Below are 21,313 nucleotides of genomic sequence, written 5' to 3' on the forward strand. Positions count from 1 at the left end.
ACTTGACGTTGGATGATGTTTAAGTGAGTTAGGATGCCAGGAAGGAAGGCGTAACAATATGGCCGCCTCCAATAGATATTCGCGCTCCCAGGCTAGCAAAAATAAAAACAAAAGCTGATATCATATGAAAAGAATACTCATTTAAGATCTGTTACTGTATTTAAAATATATATATTATCTATATTATATACTTGAAAAATAAACTAGCATTGAATAACATTGTTAACACCTCAATAGTTACTTTTCTGTTAGTTTCGTAAGGGCTATGGACTGCAAGATTTTTTTTTATTTGATTATAACGATTGTAATTGGATATTGATGACAGCGGTGTCGTAAGAAGGACCGGCAATGTTAAACTACATCTATACACATTGGGATTGATGGCTAGTTACATGCTTGGAATTAAAGCCTAACTACTAGGTACAGATAAAAGTACGAATGTTAATTGACGGAGACAAACGTCTCTCCGCTAATCGACTCTATATCAATTGTAAGTTATAGGGTGCACACCACTAAAGTGCAGGACAGCTACCCTACTGGCATTAAACGATAGAGAAAGAGACAGATAGACTTACTGACTAAGTATGTATTAGTATATTTAGCGGATTTTGTTTTTGTTTATTTGTTTTTTAGTAACCTTAATTTTTTGTTAACATAATAGGATCATACATGTATCATGATAGCCATTTGTGCAATGTATTTCAAAATAGTTTATTGAAAACAATCGGAATTAATAAAACAGGCAAGATACCTTTACATGCTCTCTCCTTATATATATTAAAAGTACATACAAATTATTAGACTAATTTATATTAATATGAATTTAAGTCGATTACTATTTTATCAAGTAATGGTAATATCCTAAAACATCAAGCTACACATTGATGAACATCATACAATGTGCGGTGTATTTTGAGTGTAGACGTGTTTTGGGAGGCTGTAGTATATTCGTGCCGTGCCGCCTTGTAATAGTAGTTATCCTGTACTTTCTATAGGTCTATAGCATTGAAGCTGCCGAAGACACAGAACAAGAGCAACCCAACATTATGCTAACAATGGGCAAACCAGTCGTCTCATTCTCTTTATACTGAACACTTTTATAGGCTATAGTGTATCTGGGCACAAACTTCTAATCAAAAGAATGAAATATCATGTGCATTTTGATATAAAAGATAATATACACAATGTGGAGTGGGTAGGAACACTGAAATAGTGTGTGCAGATTTCGAGGCCATGGTAGGTGATGAGTCATAAGCATTTTTTCTTTGACGTTTGACCGGTTACTTTGACACACTTTGGACCTTTGACTTTGACACACGTTTTACCGGTGACTTTGACACACGTTTGACCGATGACTTTGACACACGTTTGACCGGTGACATTGACACACGTTTGACCGGTGACATTGACACACGTTTGACCGCTTACTTTGACTCACGTTCTATTGGTTACTTTTACACACGTTTGACCGGTGACTTTGACACACGTTTGACCGCTTACTTTGACACACGTTCGACAGGTGACTTTGACTCACGTTCGACCGGTTACTTTGACAAAAGTTCGACCGGTTACTTTCGTGACTCAAAACGTTCGCGATTTATTTATGTGGTTTTACGTTTTTATGGTATGACTTTAATGGTATGTAAGATCGAACTTTATCTTGATAATTCCTTGATTTAGATTTTGGCAATCATAGTAATGTTTGGCGAAATCGCGAAGACGTTATCAACTCGAAAATAGCCAGCTATACGGTATTTTATGTTATGTTTAGTATAAATAACAGAATATTGAATAAATATGGTAGACACAAAATATTGAAACTGGTTCTGAACGGTCAAGGCAAATGCACATGTAACTATTAGTAATGTACTCTATTTGGAAATGCTGTCTAGTGTTACTACATATAGGTTCATCGAGATTTATCGTGTCACAGTTCAGTTTTAAAGCACTTGTCAGAATTATAGAGTGTTCGTCGCCAATCTGTGTAATACTGAGGTAATATGTCTTGCATTTTAAAAATATTCTGACAAGTACCTTAAAATTGAACTCTTGCGCAAGATATCTCGATAAATCCATATGTAGTAACGATAGCCAGCATTTCCAGATAGAGTACATTTTTAACAACAAATCACCTGACTTAATGGACTGGATGATGCCAGGAAAGAGGGAAATAAATCCATGCGGGGCACCTGGTGCAAACGTTTTACGGCGTGAATTCCACAACAAAAGATGTGTGGATAGCGAGCACCGCGTAGGTCATACTACCGTTGAAAGATACAAGTGAACATATCATTTCATATTCTGATTACGGTGTCCTCATTTGAAGTTTGAAATTTAAATTTCTTCTTAAAAAAACTACTTTTCTATTACTTTGATTTAAATCAAGATTAAATAACCTGTTTTTATTTTCATTTTGAATCATGGTTATATTCTCAATTTGAAGCCATATTTAAGATCTAAATATGAAAGAAATGTATTACTCAACGCGAACACCCCTAAAACGATCTATTCAATTGAAAGTTTGAATGTTAGAATTGTCGGCTGATGGAAAAGTGAGTACCTGCTTTGAGTGAAATAATGAAAGAAAAGGATAAATAAATATTATAATATTTTAAAAATAAAAGAGCAATATTCTATATTGTGTTGAAACTTCCAAAACAATATATCATATAATTTGTTAAAATTTCCAAAGCAGTATGCTATTTTTTTAAAGTTCCAAAACGCTATTCTATAATTTGAGATCGATGTGTATTGCATTAGTTATTGGCCCTGTTGAATCTTGCCGGTTGATGTCAGACCCCTGCCATACGTTGTGTTCGAAATGTAGGCAGCGCCGACTGACGGCTGGCGGCGTCAAATAAAGGGAAGTTATACGATCATGCACGATCACGCGGATTTCCATCGGTCACTCCTCCCACAAGGGGACCCTTCGCGCCTTTACGTACGGACCATCGAAAATGATTTACATTAGGCAGTGTGACTTGTTTTCTAATTGATTTAAACCCAATAAAGTTTATTGTTTATAGTACCCGTAAAATGGCTCCACACTCTCTGAGACACAAACTTGCTTGTTAGCTGTCCCTATAGACCGGAACACATGCTGCCTGTACACTAGCAGGCCAATATCTATTGATTTCGCATGATACTTACAGTGGTTAAGTCCCAGGCCCATATATGGCCTTACACATGCCCTAACAGTCATAAACCAAACACAAAAAGCGACAAATGTCAATGAACCAGCTAATAAAACACAGCGGTTTATTGGCAATCCAATAGTATAGCTTATATAGGGCCGTAATGTTCGCTACATTACCTATAAACTCACAATAAACCTTATGTAAAAGTTTATTTGTTATTTTACCAACCAGAACCCATAGAAATCGAGAAGGAATAGAAACGATGAATACTCAATAAAAGAGTGTTGTGTATGAAGGTTTATTTTCTATTTGGTAGTTTGATTTACAAAGCCATACACCGTGGTATTATGCATGTCATACCTAATGAGTGTTTCCTCCGTCAACAAAGGGGTTCTATCCCATAGTACCCCAGAAAGAACATGACGGAAGCGGACTCAAATGACACAAAGCGTATTTAGCTATGGAATAGTTGCATCGTCTCAACCAATTACTAACTAAACGATATACAGACGACACATACAACTGTTGATACCATACTAGCAAACATCATCCAGTTTTTACATGGAATCAACAGCGAAAACAAAGGAAATGGCACCATGTGGAATCTAAATACGGGAGACAAGTCGTCTAAAACCCAGCTAAAATTGTGCATTTATCTCTCGTTTCTTTCGTAATAATTATTTACAAATAATTTTTTTTTTTTTAACATTTCAGATCTGGGAGAGAATGAGCATTTGGTTTAAAGCATCATGGCTATTAATAGTTCTTCTTCACTCATGCGCATACGCACAAGATTTACCGGAAGTACAGACGTCTCATGGGAAAATTGTCGGATATGTACAAGAAATGTTTGGAAAGAAAATAAAGACATTTTTAGGAATACCGTTCGCTATGCCACCTATTGGTAACCTTCGTTTTAAGCGTCCTCTACCAGTAGAAAGTTGGGAGGGCGTTTTGAACACCAGTTCTTGGCACAACGCTTGTCACCAGATGCCTTTCTTATCGTTCGTCGGCAAGGTGAGTACTGCTACAACATAAATATACGAGTAGCTGTATTGATATACTCAATGCGATAATTGTAAAAAAATACCTGTATTTAATTACAGAAGATGAACAATGACCATTGCAAAAATACAAATATTTATTTAATCAAGGTAAACGTTGTAAAATGCATATTTTTCTACGCGATAAAAATTGTACCATCATTTGATCGGTGCGACCATTGTCAAAATGCAGGTGAGCATTTGAAAAATGACATTCTTTATTTAAAACTGTGAACCTGATAAGGAAGATATAATTAACGATTACAGTTATATAGTCATTGATGTGAGGACTGTTTGATCTCTAATGGATGTCATAGCAAGTATACGACTATTGTAAATAAACTGAGAAACATATTATCAAGGTCCTCAATTTGTCATCAGAATGAGTATTGCTTACATTGTAATTTTCTTGCAGTAATTTCGTCTAAAAGGATATTTAAAAGACACTGGCATTTCGAATGGCATTAAACGCATATTTAATGTTATATATAATATTGACAAAATTTCCTGTGAATTCCATGTCAAATTGACCAAATCACTGATTTTGATATCCTATTTATTATGTAATAATGCATTTATTTACTATGTAACAGGTCGGTGAGGAGGGTGAGGCCATCTGGAACCCTAAAACACCAATGAGTGAAGACTGCCTATACCTTAACATCTGGGTACCCGTCAACCTGGAAATCCCTGTCAAGTCTACAATGGTATGGATATTTGGCGGGGGATTCGTAACCGGAACCTCCGCCCTTGACCTTTATGATGGCACTGCTCTAGCTGCATATGCAGATATAATCGTTGTTTCCATCAACTACCGTTTGGGACCTCTCGGATTTTTATATTTTGGTACTGAAGAAGCGCCTGGTAACGTGGGATTATTAGACCAAGTGCTAGCATTAAAGTGGATTAATAAAAATATTGAATATTTTGGAGGAACTCCTAGTGATATAACCTTGTTTGGAGAGAGTGCTGGGGGAGCGAGCGTCAGCTATCATCTCATGTCGGAAATGTCTCAGCCTCTTTTTCAACGAGCAATTATGCAAAGTGGCACGTGCCTCGGTCACTGGGCTCACATGTCTCCCGAAACCGCCCGTACCTATGCAAAACTTCTGGCTAAGAAGATGAACTGTTCTTCAGATGACGACAGTCAAATGATACATTGCCTCCAACACGCTGACGCTAAGATTATGTCTGATATACAATGGGAGCTCCCCATAACCTTCCTCACATTTCCTATAGTGCCGACGACGGATAACCATTTTATAAAACAAAGTCCGCAGGAATTCCTCCGCGCTGGCCGCTTTCCCGATAAATCACTGCTGATGGGTGTAAACAGTGATGAAAGTGTTTATTTCCTGAATTATTATCTGTTTGATAAGATTGGCTGGCCTTCATCAAACCTCAATCGCTCGTTATTTCTTGATTCTATTCCAATGGTTGTGTCTGACAATGGACTGTCAAATGTTATCGCAGACCGACGACATCGCCCCCTGGTGGATTCTATCTTACAACTGTACGAAACGGATTATCTCCCTGGAACAACCAAGAACTATATGAACATTTTGGATGATATAGGTAAGTATTATTTTTTCCGTTTTTCACGGGTTCAAGATGTTCGCGAATATTGATATATACATATGTATATAAGTTTTAAATATCGTTACAATGCCCCGTTCTGTTTTAAGTTAGAATTTGATAACTTTCTGAAATCAACAAAATATTTGGAGTGTAACAAGTAAGTGAAATATTATACAACTATGAAAAGAGATTTGCTAATCATGGACATCATACAGGTATATTTCACATCCTCAATATTACAGTGAATTCTATCACCGTCGCTGTCTCTCGTATTCCAAAAGGAGGTCATGCTCTGTAGACATGTGATTGGTCAGTTGTTTTTCTCCTGAAATGCCTTTCGTTTCCCTTTGTCATACTTAAGGAGTGGGTATCGCGACAGTGAACATAACCTCTGGAATATTGAGGATGTTCGTTGAATGGAACGTTTTGCAACTCTGCCAACAGTATCATTTATGCAGTGTAACAGATACCGCGTTTTCACAACAAATTCCCTATATCAGTTGACTGTTCTTTCGGCGTTGTTAATATATTCAGCCCAGACGTCTATTCAACATTAGTATGGCGTCCATAAGGCAGAGTCTTCTCGAATCTGATATTACGTCTTTTCATCGAAATATGAGATGACATATTTGTATATACCATGTGTTCATTCGGGGTTACTTTGATATTTGATTTTACTCTATTTTATCTCTTTCATCTTTTTATCTCTTTCATCTTTTATCCATGTGATAATTATTGACATACTTTCATGCTATACTAGAATCTAATTCGCATGCTTGATAACGTTATTTATTACATTCTTCTCAGTGAAATATAAGGGTTCACTATGAACATAAAAAGCGATATACTTTATTCAGTCGAAATATCAATTCTGATAGTTCACTCGCTTTTGACAATTCGCAATAAAAACATATTTTGATTGTTATGTCATTTGTGCACAAAAATACGGCGTAAAATAATCGCAAGGGCAAATAACTCTGTAAAATAAATAAAATATATAATAAAGTAAGCTTTGGTGGTACTAGTAGTGATGCTCTTCTGTAAATGGAAGCGAGAAAACAAATGTGAAAAATAGAATATTCCTAATAATGAATACCATTAAAATTTTATCTCGTGAGTTTGAAAATTTGATATTTTTATTAGATATAAAAGTGTCCACCTCACTCGATGAAATATAACTGTTATTCATAAAGAAATAAGAAATATCCTCTATTTTTTAGATATGATCCCATGGTCTTGATGATGTTATGGTTAATACAATATGTTCAAAAGCAGATTCATGAAAGATAATGGATTACTGAAATAACGCTGCTCATCAGTCTACTACATTATAAGATAATCCCAAATGGGTTTCTGAAGCAGAATCTCTGGAGATGTTTTGATTTGATTATTAACAGGTAAAAATTTCCATATTTGTAAAGCGGTTTGGTCTACACAACAAATAATGATAAAATTTCCAGACCAATAAATCAGCAGATCAAGCCGATCCCGATGTCTACACGACCTTGAACTGTTAAATGTTAGCTATGATATAACACATGGGTAGCCTTGGCTCTCTGTCATTTACTCTGCCCCGAGACCCGTATGTATCACAAGTCTCGCCAATGACGAGAAAATTCGTGACAAAATTACCGCGTGATATACCGCTTTGTGTCATGTAATCTAATCTACAGTTGATATATGTAGTAAAGGCCGCATGTTTTCTGCTGTCGGTCTGTAACGTCTTTTCAAATTAGAAATGTTAAGAAAGATGTGTTTGTAAATAGCAAAGTAGATGGAATATGTGGGTAATAACTGTCAACTGGTAGTTCTATGATTTTCTAGAAAAAAAAGCTAGTGCGATTGTGATACAAAATTTGTGAGAAATACATAGCAAGTCTTAAATTAATCAGAAAAATACTGTTTGAATTAGGAACAATTTGCCAATCTTATCATTATAACTTTTAAGCATATATAACATTACCGTGACCTTTTAAATGAATAATGATTTCTATTCTGTATATATCTGGCTTGTGCTGTCTTGTATCGTTTAAAAATATGCGTGTGTTATTCGTGATAAAAACGAATAGCACCAAGTATTTTACACTATCACACGGCAGTTAGCATTATAACAATGGGAGACAATAGACACGTTCGTAGCAACGCCCTTGCAACGGGTGATAGTGTATTTTTGACAGTGCAAAATATTAACCACCCGAAAAAGTGCACACTTGTTTCCTTTTTCGACGCTATCTTTGTTTTTTGAAGAGACGCTTCAAATTTTATTTGGAGCTATTTAGTAATAGTTTTGCCAAATCAGCATGTTTAATAACAGTATTTTTTTTTAAATTAAGGACGGAGCTTTCCGTTTACACCTTTGCGCTCTGTGTTAGTTTTATCAATCCCGTCGGTGATTAGGTGAACGGAAGACATGCGATTACAAGCGTCTTCGTGACGTTGTTAATGTTGTAAACAGACGACTGAGTTTTATAGAAAAAAAGATAAGCCTAAGATTTTAACAAACGCAGGATTTTTTTGAAGCGACGCTTCAAAATTTATCTGGAGCTATATAGTAATAGTTTAGCCAAATTACTCTGTTTATCAATAAAAAAATCATATTAAGGACGGAGCTTTCCGTTCACGTCTTTTCGCTTAACGTCAAAGCGCTATGTGTTGGTTTTTATGAACCCGTCGGTAATTAGGTGAACGGAAGACATGCGATTTCAATCGTCTTCTTTACGCTGCTAATGTTGTAAACAGACGACGGGACGAAACCAGAACTCATTGAGATTTACAAAAACGTTAAGATTTAAACAAACGCAGGAGACAAGACATCAAGAATTTTCACTAAATGCTTATTGTGAGTATTCTTTTTTATAATGCAGGGGATGACAGTGATATCCTCGGGGTGACACACCATATAAATACTATCTGCATTAGAGGGTGACAGTGCCTAGTGTCACCCTGAGGATATCACTGTCACCCGAGGCGAAGCCGAGGGACGCAGTGATATTCCGAGGAGTGACACTAGGCACTGTCACCCTCTAATGCAGGTAGTATTTATTTCATTATACCAAAAGTCTAGAAACAAAACTAGTTTTCAAGTATTTGCAATCTATTGAAACATTTTAAATGATTTTAGCAAAAGTCGAACAGTCACCGTCGGCAGTAGAATAGCATATCAGCTTCTACTCAGTAGCGCTAACTACCATTGCATTATAAAAAAGAATACTCACAATAAGCATTTGGTGAACATTTTTGTTGTCTTGTCTCCTCTGTTTGTTAAAATCTTAACGAATTTTGGTTTCTTCCCATCGTCTGTTTACAACATTAGCAACGTCACGAAGACGCTTGAAATCGCATGTCTTCCGTTCACCTAATCGCCGTTGGGTTCATAAAAACAACATATAGCGCTTTGACGGTAAGCGAAAAGGCGTGAATGGAAAGCTCCGTCCTTTATATGAAAAAAATACTGATAAACAGACTTATTTGGCAAAACTATTGCGAAATAGCTCCAGATAAATTTTGAAGCGTCGCTTCAAAAAACAAAGATGGCGCCGAAAAAGGAAATGAGTGCGCATCTTTTTCGGGCGGTTAATATTTTACACTGTCAAAAATACGCTATCACCTGTTGCTAGGGGGTTGCTACGAACGTGTCTATTGTTTCCTATTGTTCTAATGTTACCTGCCGTGTGATAGTGTAAAATATCAAATATCTCTCGACCAATCAAAATGCAGGATTCTCACTTGAGGTATAATAATAGGCACTGTCACCCTCTAATGCAGGTAGTATTTATATAATGTCACGCGGAGAAAAGTTCATGATCTCCTGTTAGATACTTATTCCCATTGCACATTTCTTTCCGAGAGAACGAAAACTAATTCATAACTTTAGAGTAAATCACAACGTAGAAGTACTTTCTCAGAGCAAATATTTTACATAGTCTGGTTAATGTGTGTCAAAAACTGACATAGAAGGTGGTATCGTGTTGGGATATGGTATACGTTGTAAGTATATGTTGGCGTTAACCCATGTGAAACGTATCATATATTATTGCTCATTTAAAGATAGGTAATATCCCATATTATACTTTCTATTCACATCGATTTTGTACGTAAACATATTTTTTTTAAATTTTTTTTTGTGTGAAAGCAACAAATGACATTCCATATCGGAACAGTGCACTAATTATACATTAACAAAAATCAAATAATTATGTGACGTCTAAAGACGGTAAAAAAAATCCTATCCCTAGGTGATCGCATATTTCAAAGCAAGTGAGTTATCATAAAGTAGGAATTCGCTTCCAGTCAATTCATTGTCTACAAAACTGTCATTGTCACTTTATATTTTGTCTTAAACATTACAGATGTCACTTAATACCTCGTCTAAACACTGTCGATGTTACTTAATATTTTCATTCCTACAATTTTTAGCTCTTTCAGTGGGGGATATATATCGCAAATGACAATCGGATTAGCTTCATTTCTGTGACATATATTCTACCACTGCATATCTTTGGATAGTAGTGTGTGGGCGAGTGAAGCGAGATATCACCAGATCGTGGACCTCCTTGACTCGATGTACAGAGAGCTAGATGTATTTCTGTTCAGGTTCCAATGGGAATGGTAGCACAGTTCATCATATGTTATTAGGTATTCAATTGCATCAGTGCGTATCTGAAGTATCTTAGACATTGCAAAATATATCTAAAATAGAGGTTACACAACGAGTGGTTGTTGAAATGGAATTTTATTTCACACGAGTAAGTTATTTTCTTTAACCTCACAAAAATACACCAGCTTTAATGAGTGTCTTTTGTGACTTAAAAATAACCTTCAGGTATGAAAGTATGCTACGAATGGCAAAACATGACAGATGCCGACGTAATCACATCCATTTCAACAGCAGTTTGTTCTGCAGACAGCGATCGGAGTACAACAATTCGTCATTCGGTGATCGATGACGTTAACAAATTGTGACATGAAAATGAGAAAAAAGTTGTTCGGGTCAAAATTTAAAATCTTGACAAATCAAAACGTCGGAGGCGTTAATCCACTAGTGAAATATCAATATATTTATCCAATACCCAACACATTGATACAATGGCCTATGAGTGGGATACCACGACGTATTGTGGTATGAATGTTATATAACAACCCTTTTTATTAACCGAAATAAATAAAATGCATTTCGTATTATATGTATTAGTGTTTGGTTCCTGTAACAATTTCAATATTTAATACATTTAACTCATAAATAAACAGGACAGATATATTTTAAAATATGTTCATTTTACTTCCATAGAACATGTAGTATATATGCCATGCACATAATGAAGTACCCGAGAACAGTACTTTATTGAAGTTAACTACCAGGGTAAATTGCATGTGTTGTCTTATTTTTTTTTTCTGGAATGTTTAATTTTAATATCAAAGACATATGACATACAAAACATATTTTATTTTACAGTCAGATGTTATGGCAGTCAAGCCTATACACACGTGTCTATATATGTGTCGCATTGTTTGACTCTTATTCTGTATTTTTATATTACAGAGTTATATGTCCTTGCGGGTAGGAATTGATTGTGACGTCATGTGTTTGTGAGTGTAACGTCATACTCTTAGGATATAACGACGTGAATCGCGCTCACAAAACAACCGACGTAACAATCGATACTTACTTGCAAGGGAGCTAACTCTGTAATATGCAAAGACGGAATAGATAAATGTCCAATCTTCAATAGATTTTTTGTATTATGATCTTTTACATCGTATGATAAGCTCTGATTTATAAGAATCGCTTCTAATCAAGATAAACACTTTCATGTCAACTATTCATCATGTCAACATCACCTTTGTTTATGTACTTGTATTTGCTTCATGTCCATGAATTCCTTTAAACAAATCTAATGGTATAGTATGATCCAAAACAATATATCATACAGGTATATATCACATAATCCGCCTGATATCTAGTGATTTCGCCTATGTAATATTTTTTTCGTATGTCACTAATGTAATATGACCCTAGCGATTTTCATTGGCTGTAAATCCATTGTGACGTTAGACAGAAACAATAAAATGACGTCAGGGAAAAATGACGTGACGTCAGGATTACGAGGACATCGGGACAAAATTGCGGCCTCTGCTGGATTTTCGGAATACATTTTGACGTGAAATTCTTTGTTATGTAGGTATTTGGAGATATGTGAATACAATTATCTTAAATTTGTGTGTATTTCATATCAGATATTATGAAACTCGTCTCGCCAAGGCTCGCAAAAATAAAAATTTCTTATACTCGTTTCATAAAATCTCATATGACACGAACACTCATGTAAGATCCTATATATATGTCTGTTGATTGTATCATGCGTATATATTTGTAAAATGTTAAATACAACCACTGTATGTTTTTTATATTCGCGGGGAAGGTTGGGGGGGTTAATTTAGCAAAACACGTGCATTAATCCAAGGTCGCGAAATATAATACATTTTCCTCGGGAGGGAAACTTATCAAAATCATTGTTATGCAAATTACAGCCTGTCGCAAAGGCTACAAAAGTATCTGCTCGCGAATAAGTTTATAACAGTAACGCGTAACATTCTACACCAGCGACATTTCACAACTATACTGTAAGGTCCAAGAAAAGCCTCATGTCAAACTTCCCTATACGGAACGAAAAACAACTACGGTATCCTTGATTCATTATGTAACAGAACAAAACCAGCAGCTGTCGGCTTTCATGAACGAAGCATGTGTAAAATTTAGGACTGTGGCGCTTTTAGCAAACACCGTGACTTGTCCTTGAGACGAGCCCGCATCAGAGATTTAGAGAACATCACCCGTCTTCCTCAGGGACACACTGGTCTGGTACACGGAGGATAATATCAGTCCAGTACATACTTTACGATGTCCTTGTATAAAAGCTTTTCCTTGTTATTTTACATATCGAATTATGATTAAATACGATAAAAGTATATCTCCCAGATAAAGACGGCTGTTATCATTGAATGCTTCCACGGTTGTGAACCAAGCTGATATTCTAACAATGTACCATTTCCTCCTACTGTATTGTATCATACTGTAATTGTACGTTCTGACATAAAACGTGTAATAACTACTTATATTAAATAGCATCTGTTTTATTCACTTTCAAACATTCCTTTGTTTTCAAACTTAATATGACATTGTTTATCATCGATTTTATAAACCACTATCGAAAATAAATCCGAGAATTGCGCGAAAACCCGACGATATCGTTACGTTACAATTTAGTTAATGTTTTTGTGTATTGATTTGAAAAACAAAATATCTTGAAAATTATCAAAGGAATCATTCATTTATTACATTTAATAGTCTGACAAAAAAGCTATATATAAGTCTCACAATTTTAATGTAGTCGGGTTATGTTGCTATTATAAGATAGGAACACCAATGCTTCAATATTTTCCTTTATTTGCAACTGTACTTATCTTATCGCATTGCCTTTTAAGAAGTATCGTTGTACACTTGTAATCACCTTTTATATTTGCCCCTTTATACTCATGGTAAGGATATAAACCTGTGTGAAGTCATTTGTCCCATATTAAACTTGAAGCAAATAAGTTCATGATGTTTTTTTGAGATATTGCCTCTCAAAGATACAATGTACCTATGTGACATAATTTTAAATTTCACGGGGTTTGTTCTATGGGCAAAATGCACGATACATTAAGGTCATGTTTTCCATATGGATTGCTTGGTTTGTATTTAATGTTTGCCGAATTTTTGTCCTCTTTAACAACTTAGTAGTGGATTTTTTTTATTTTTCTGCAGAATACAAACACGTGCCACCCCTACTCTTTATTATGAGTTATGAACTATATCATTTTAATCATTTATGCAATGATTTGGATTAAGCTAGGATGTATGATATATGGTTTATATTCTCCTAACAAACACCAATATTAAAACAAACATTTTAAGACCTTATCTAGTGGTGAAATAAGCTTATGTCATAAATATAGAATCGCATGTTTACTATGTTTAACCGTTAACTCAGTTGTGTCGGGGTCAATGTTAAGTTCGATATTACTGGTGTCTAGGGTAAACAAAATAAGTAAAACAACAACTACGTTACTATGGTAACAGCTTATATAACGAGGGATCACGTCGTGTTATGAAATAATCTAAAACAATATGGACGTAACCCTGATTGATGCCTAGATCTATATCGGTCGTTACTATAACATTGCTCGACTTGGTTATTAAAAGCAACGAAATCACAAATCAGACATGCTAGATACATTTTCATTTATTCTCACACCACCGTAACATCTGTCTCTCTTCTGCTCGGTCGATTTCGATAACATATATCAGTAATGTTGTGGAATATGCGTAGATGTGCAATTAAGAAGGCTTTATGTTAACAAGTTTTATAGAATGGATAATGACGCTTTGATAACTTTTTGTTCAAATGATACACTTTATTGGTGTTCATGATTTGACACATCACATGCTTCAATAATGGTTACAATAGTAACAATATGGAGGAACATTTTGTTGTCATGAGCTGCTACATTGACGAGGGTATTGGCCATTAGTTTAAAGTTTTAGTCCTGCCAGGTTTGTCTGTCACTGAGAAACACATTAAAAAGAGAGGCCTACTACATTCTAACCCTTCTAGTGATATCCTCTGCCACAATATTTACAATGACATCTTTGTTCCCTGCCAGACTATAGTTGGAGACTAGTTTTCACAAAATGTTGATACTTCACCCATTCCAATCCTTAAAACATCAGAACTGTTATAGGGGAGACAACTCTAATTCATTTAAACTGTTTCACTATGTTTTAACGAGCGCCGATATTGAATATATGTGAATGCGATTCACATCATTATCATTAACAGCTTCATAACCCACACACTACACGTTTGTAATGCACGTGTATGGTATACAGGTGTAAAACCAGGTCAGACAATTCAATAAAACAATGTATACAAATTTTCAACGATTAAGTTGAATATATTTTCTGTTATACCCCTATAAAAATTTCCAATAAATAAACTGTTCCGTCGAGCGGTCCAAAGAACTGTTGAAATCGACTGTCAAAATGATTTGCTGGACCGGAGTGACGTCACAATGGTTTATAACAAAACAGTAAGCGACTGGATTTTCGGGCAACAGATGATTTGTTGGACCCGAAGGCCGAGGGCAACAGATTGTTTGAGGGTCCAACGAATCATATATTGCACGAAAACCCAGCCGATAACTGTTTTGTTATACGCATATACTAAAAAAATGCAGTGACGTCACGAATTGTAGGTGTGACGTCACTCCGGTTAAAAGCACATTTTTACAGTCGATTTTAACAGTTCTTTGGACCGCTCGACGGCATTTTTTCAATAAAGTTTATGTAGAAACGATTATATAGCGCCACATTTTGCATGTATTTTATTATTAAATGTTGTTTTTCCATTGATATAATGCACCGAAACAGTATGGAAATTATTAACACTAATGCAGCAGCTGAACAACCTATAACGATTTATTCAAATATGTTCTAGCGGGATAAAAAGTATTTTTACATGCATCTGTTTTATTATTAATAATATATATTTGTAATATTTCGTCATCTTTTATCAAAACAATGCAATATTTTCCCCAAAACAAATTTGTATTTATACATTAATAATAAGGATAACAACAAAATGCACATGTCCTCCCACAAGAGGAGACATATTCGATTTCGCACTTTTAAATACACACATTCAATCACTTACACCTGATATATGCATATCGTTCATAAAAGGTATGGTATGAAAAATTACTGCTGTTTTATAAGAATGTATCTGGAAAAGATAACAAAGTTACAAAAAAACACATCTTTTTCAGGTGGGGATTTTCAAGTTTGTGATATAATCCACCGAGACATGGTGTGGATGATTTACATCAAAGTTCCAGCTGAACAAAACTACAGTTATAAGTCTACATTTTTTCAGGTGGTGATTTCGCCTTCAAGTGTCCCGTGATAGAGTACGCCCAGCAGTTCAGTCGGGCCAGGAGGGGCTCGCCTCACGTGTTTATGTACAGTTTCGAGCACAGATCTGAGACAAACCCCTGGCCATCCTGGTCGGGAGTCCTACACGGGGACGAGATAGAGTACGTGTTCGCTGTACCGGTCAACGACCACAGACGGTCATCAGAGGAAAGACAGCTCAGTATAGCCATGGTGGAGTACTGGACCAACTTCGCCAAATATGGGTATAGGTTTTAAATGCAGAGAAAGTATATAGAGGATATTATTTGTTTCTTGATGAATATCAGCCATATTTGTATCGAGTAAGATGAAAACTGTCACATTGTTTAAGATCGCGAAGCAAAAAAAGTTTCTACTTAGAGATAAAATATAACTGTTATTCATAAAAAAACAAGTATTATGCTATCTATATCATTTTACGTCTCTCTTCTAGGTCGAACGTGAAGCCAGTAGATATAAAATACTGGACAAACAAAATTTCATTTATACCTTGGTGAAGTTAAAAAATACTGACATCAATGCTTCAATGAATCAAATAAAAAATAAAAAAAAATAGAAAAGATGAATGCTATATGATAGTGTTAGTATAATATTTCAAAAAATGGTATTCCCGCCAAAACGATATTTTCACTGTAAATAATGTGTCCTGATTTTATTGAGTGAAAATATCAAAAGTGATTTTTTACTCGGGTGAACATTACCACATATATTTGCACCGTAAAACCTTATACATTTATTTAACTCTGACAAAAAAGAAATAAATCACATTTGTTTGAATTGTGGTATTTTCAACGCTCCAAATCCTTCTAATATCTGTTTGTCCTTGCAGTGACCCCGGGAATGGTAACAGAGCTACACGATGGCCGGAATACACGTATGAAACGCAGGAATATATTGTTCTAAAACCAGGTCCGGTGTTTGACATTAAATCCGGACTAAGATACAAGCAATGTGCCTACTGGACCGAGTTCTACCCTAAACTAAAGAAGGCCATAGGTATGTATAGAAACAAATCATAAGTGACAACAAAAGTTTTTAAATTCCTTATTTCATAGTAAAACGTACATGCCAAATAGTACAAAACGGAGTAGACAACCAGGAAAAATGATAGAAAAAAAATAAGGAAAATATTTGTTATATATATATTTAACTGCAACTGTAATAGGTTTCTATATCACATGCATTGCGTTTGAGCATGGCAACTTTCGTGAAATCCTGGGCCCCTTCATTCATCTGGCCGTTATCTAAACTTTGGGCTTAAAAGATATGAGTCATCAAATTGGTAATGTGATCATCTCAAACATCATTTAGGTAAAACGGAATACTATTTCTTACTATTCAATAATACTTCGTTTTATCGAAATACTATTTTGTTTATACGAATTAATATTTCAATCAAAAGAAATAATATTTCGATAGAACGAAATGATATTTCGTTAAAACGAAATAACAGTTCTTTAAACCGAAATAATATTTAAATAAAACGAGAAAATTTCGTTAAAAAGATTGTTGCAGTAATAAGACTTCTTTGCCAAAGTTGTATCATTTCACAATATATAAAATAAATATCATTGCATATTTTATCTTGTAACGTAGGTACATTGTGTGTTGTTGTTATGTAGAGATAAATCCCCGATTCGAGTTAGTCTGCCTACCTCGCTATATACTATCTGAGTCTTTAAATCAATGGTTCGTCATCGCCTTCCTAGAGCGTTCTGTGACAGTTCATCAGAACTCTCTGTCTAGAACAAACGAATAAAGTATGATTGGATAAATTACAACATTGGATTCGAAACACGCTAGTGAAAAAACAAAAATATTTTTCTGTTAAAATGGACATGTGTTTATATTTTAGGCACTTTTCTGATACTAGTTATTCCTAGGACGTGTAAAAGGGGAGAAAGAGGACTTTAACTGTATAACATGTCAGGGAGAAAATGTAAAGATGCTCCACTGCCGACGGATTATAAACTATACACAACAATAAATGGTGTTTTATCGCATAGATCTGTGTCGAATAAACACAAAAATAAAGATATAGTAATTTATATGACACAATCAGTACTTAATTGCTTATCGCACATTTTTTAGAGTGACGCAAATACTTGTTTAATGTTTTATCCTAAATTAAAATATGCAGCTCAAGCTTATCAATGGTCGTAATGGTGTAAAGTACAGTAAGTAACCTGTGTAACCGAAGAAACATACTAATTCGTCTGGACGTGTTTTTGATAGATAAACATAATACATAAGGTCTTGTTATCAATTTTATAAAAATCTAACGCACCTTGCTGGTCTATAAACAGCAAGTTAGTAAGTAATGAATTTGTGAATTTATATGGTATACACACATAGAGGCTTGGAGCCTACGTCCATCATTTATCGTATCAAATCGTATCAAATTGTATTTTTAATAATGTAACACACATTGTTTGGTTATTAACTTATTATCTTAATATTCTAACACACCTTGTTTGGTTATTAACTTATTATCTTAATATTCGAACACACCTTGTTTGGTTTCAGGTGAGGACTATAGTGGAGGTTGTGTGTCCGGTTCAGGGTCGTTGTCTTCACACTGGGGTCTACTACAGGCCTGTATAATCTGTATCGCCGTCTTGTTACATAGATAATGCTGCTCGGGATTAGGTACCTACATTCAGGGAGATAACATGTAACAGGAAACTTGTCATAACAAGAGAGATAATCAACATTATACAGGGGAGACATGTCATAACAAGAGAGATAATCAACATTATACAGGGGAGACATGTCATAACAAGAGAGATAATCAACATTATACAGGGGATACATGTCATAACTAGAGATATATTCCACATTATACAGGGAGACTCGTCCCAGAGAGATATTCAACATTATACAGTGAAACTCGTCATAACAAGAGAGATATTCAGCATTATACATGGCAGACTTGTCATAAATAGAGAGATATTCAGCATTCTACAGGGGAGACTCGTCATAACCAGAGAGATATTCAACATTATATAGGGGAGGCTTGTCAAAACTAGAGATATAGTCAACGTTATACAGAGAGACTCGACATAACCAGAGAGATATTCAACATTATACAGGGGAGACTCGTCACAATTAGTGCGATATTTAACATTATACAGAGAGACTCGACAGTACATGAGAGATATTCAACATTATACAGGGAAACTCGACATAAATATAGAGATATTCAACATTATATTGGGGAGACTCGTCATAAGCAGAGATATTTCAACATTATGCAAGGGAGACTCTTCATAACCAGAGAGATATTCAACATTGTACAGGTAAACTCGTCATAACCAGAGATATATTCAAGGGAAACTCGTCATAACCAGAGAAATTTTCAATATCAGGTCACATCAGATACCCCTTATATTCATAAAACACATGATTACATTGCATACACTTTATAAGAACGAATTCACGAACTATTTAGTGATGATTACGCGTGATTAAATAACACCATTTACACGTTAGTAGAAAAGATAACACGTACAATTGTAGTAAACCACGAATGCATCATGTATTAGATACAAGTAATCTGTGATTTTCCAGTATTCTCATTGATAGGCTAATACAAGTGTACATGGTCAGATGCACTGGTAGAATATCAAAGATCGCCAACATTATTGGTATGACTTTCAGGCTCTATCAAAACAGCTGTTTCAAGAACATGTACACATACAAGTTTCCCAATGTATTTATATAGTTACATTGGTACGTAAAAACATACATTTTTGATATCCATATTAAGTTATCGGTATACGTGTATCACATTTTGTAGTATCTGTCACTTTAAACTATCATTTACTTCGTCTGTTTGGTTTGCTAATAATTGGTTTATCATGTTTATATAATATATTTTGAGATATTTCCACTGTCACATGGGATATGAATGTTTATTTTATCGAAATTTCACGATTAATTATTTTTGGGGTCAATTGTCGTTTTATGCTTCATCCGTCATTGTTATCGGTATATTACGCCGTGTAAAAGATGAGCATTCATCATGGGGACACGTGCCCCAGGGTAATATGGTATTTACGTTTTATTTACCGGTCATGTGATTGTTTTTCATTTAATCACGGACACTGTTATAATCGTCACTATCTGCAGGAGACATGATACTAATGCAAGTACAAGTTAATATGTACGTGTATATATAACAACGCTCACACATTATTTCAAGACATATAGACTTATAACACTAATATCGGATTATGAATGCAAGAGTCTGGTTATTGTAGTTGGTAGATTTGGTTTCATCTGTACTTTTATATCCATTGTATCCCGCTGATACGGGAGTCTGGTATTTATTTTACCTTTAGCTATCAGTTATATACCTATCATTTAATTATCACTTAAGTTGTACAAGGCATTCTAACTACCAATAGATGCATCGAAAACGAAAGTAGATCTTAGGAATGGAAGAGAAACGTTAAAATATTCGAAACGTTTTGTACCCTAATTCAATAAAATATTCTAAACAATTTGATTTCAATGAATTATTATACAAGTGTAAAGAATAGAGCAGTTCTACCAACAATCCTGTACTAAAACGTTAAATATGGTGGTTATATGTATGATATCGCCCAATGAAATGCCTTATTCTTGGTATCATGTACACTATTTCTGGTGAAATTGTGTCGGTAATATTTACTGAATCTACAGTCGTCATTATCGTTTTTGTTTAAATAAATTGTTTTCACTCATAACAAATTAGATATTTTGTTGAAATCTTAATGACACAATAGCAATTCAACTCATGTAAATTATAAAATTAGATTTTGATATGTTTCAATTATCACAGGTTGTGCTTTTCCTTGTTTTCTTTGCTCCGGTCTTAGCATTTTTGCCTCCACTGCTATTTGGAACTAATGGTATTATTTTATTACTGTCTGTAGCGTAGGTTTTGGATATTGTATGTGTGTTGGTCCATTTTGTCAATAATCATATAGTTTATTAGATAAGTTGACTTTTTACTTATGCGTGATAGTTGTGCAAATAACGATTTTTTTTCTTTTTCCTGAAATGTCAATTTGTATTCCAACTGTAAACTTTGTAAACTTTTACGTTGGATTTTCACCACTAAAACACAGTGATTTTTTGACTTGTTCCTAACATCTGCTATAATTCTCTCTTTAATTGGTATTCTGTATTTGTATATTACATAGTTATCTGTCCTCGCTGCTTGGTATTGATTGTGTTTTGAAGTGTAACGTTATATCGTTCAGAAAAAATGAAAAATGACGTGGATTCGCAAACTTTTAATGAAGTCACAATGGATACCTACCGCAAGGAATGTTTCTATGTAATATACAACGTTGGGATTCTCCAAAGGCATAATATTTGGGTCTGAACATTTGTTATTGGGAAAATGAATATGATAGAATTCGGGCAAAGATGTGAGTTTGATTATTTGTACATATTACACATTTATTCATCGAATACTGATTTTACGATTGTAAATAAAGAATGACAATAATACATCGTATCGTGTTATTTTTTCCTATTGTGGAATAGCATTGTTA

The 21,313-nt window shown here is 34.8% G+C and overlaps 1 protein-coding gene across 1 annotated transcript in view; it reads left to right on the top strand.

The window, feature by feature from the left end:
* Positions 1-21,269, top strand: part of LOC138305933 (cholinesterase-like) — a 94,204-nt gene extending 72,935 nt beyond the window's left edge. Inside the window, exons 2-6 of the mRNA XM_069246233.1 lie at positions 3,852-4,154; positions 4,774-5,755; positions 15,730-15,991; positions 16,597-16,763; positions 18,294-21,269. Coding sequence (XP_069102334.1) covers positions 3,852-4,154; positions 4,774-5,755; positions 15,730-15,991; positions 16,597-16,763; positions 18,294-18,400 — 1,821 coding nt within the window. The 3' untranslated portion in view covers positions 18,401-21,269. The remainder of the gene's footprint in view (positions 1-3,851; positions 4,155-4,773; positions 5,756-15,729; positions 15,992-16,596; positions 16,764-18,293) is intronic.
* The last annotated feature ends 44 nt before the right edge of the window (positions 21,270-21,313 follow it).

This window comes from Argopecten irradians, chromosome 13 (genome assembly GCF_041381155.1).
Source record: "Argopecten irradians isolate NY chromosome 13, Ai_NY, whole genome shotgun sequence".
Lineage (NCBI taxonomy): Eukaryota > Metazoa > Mollusca > Bivalvia > Pectinida > Pectinidae > Argopecten > Argopecten irradians.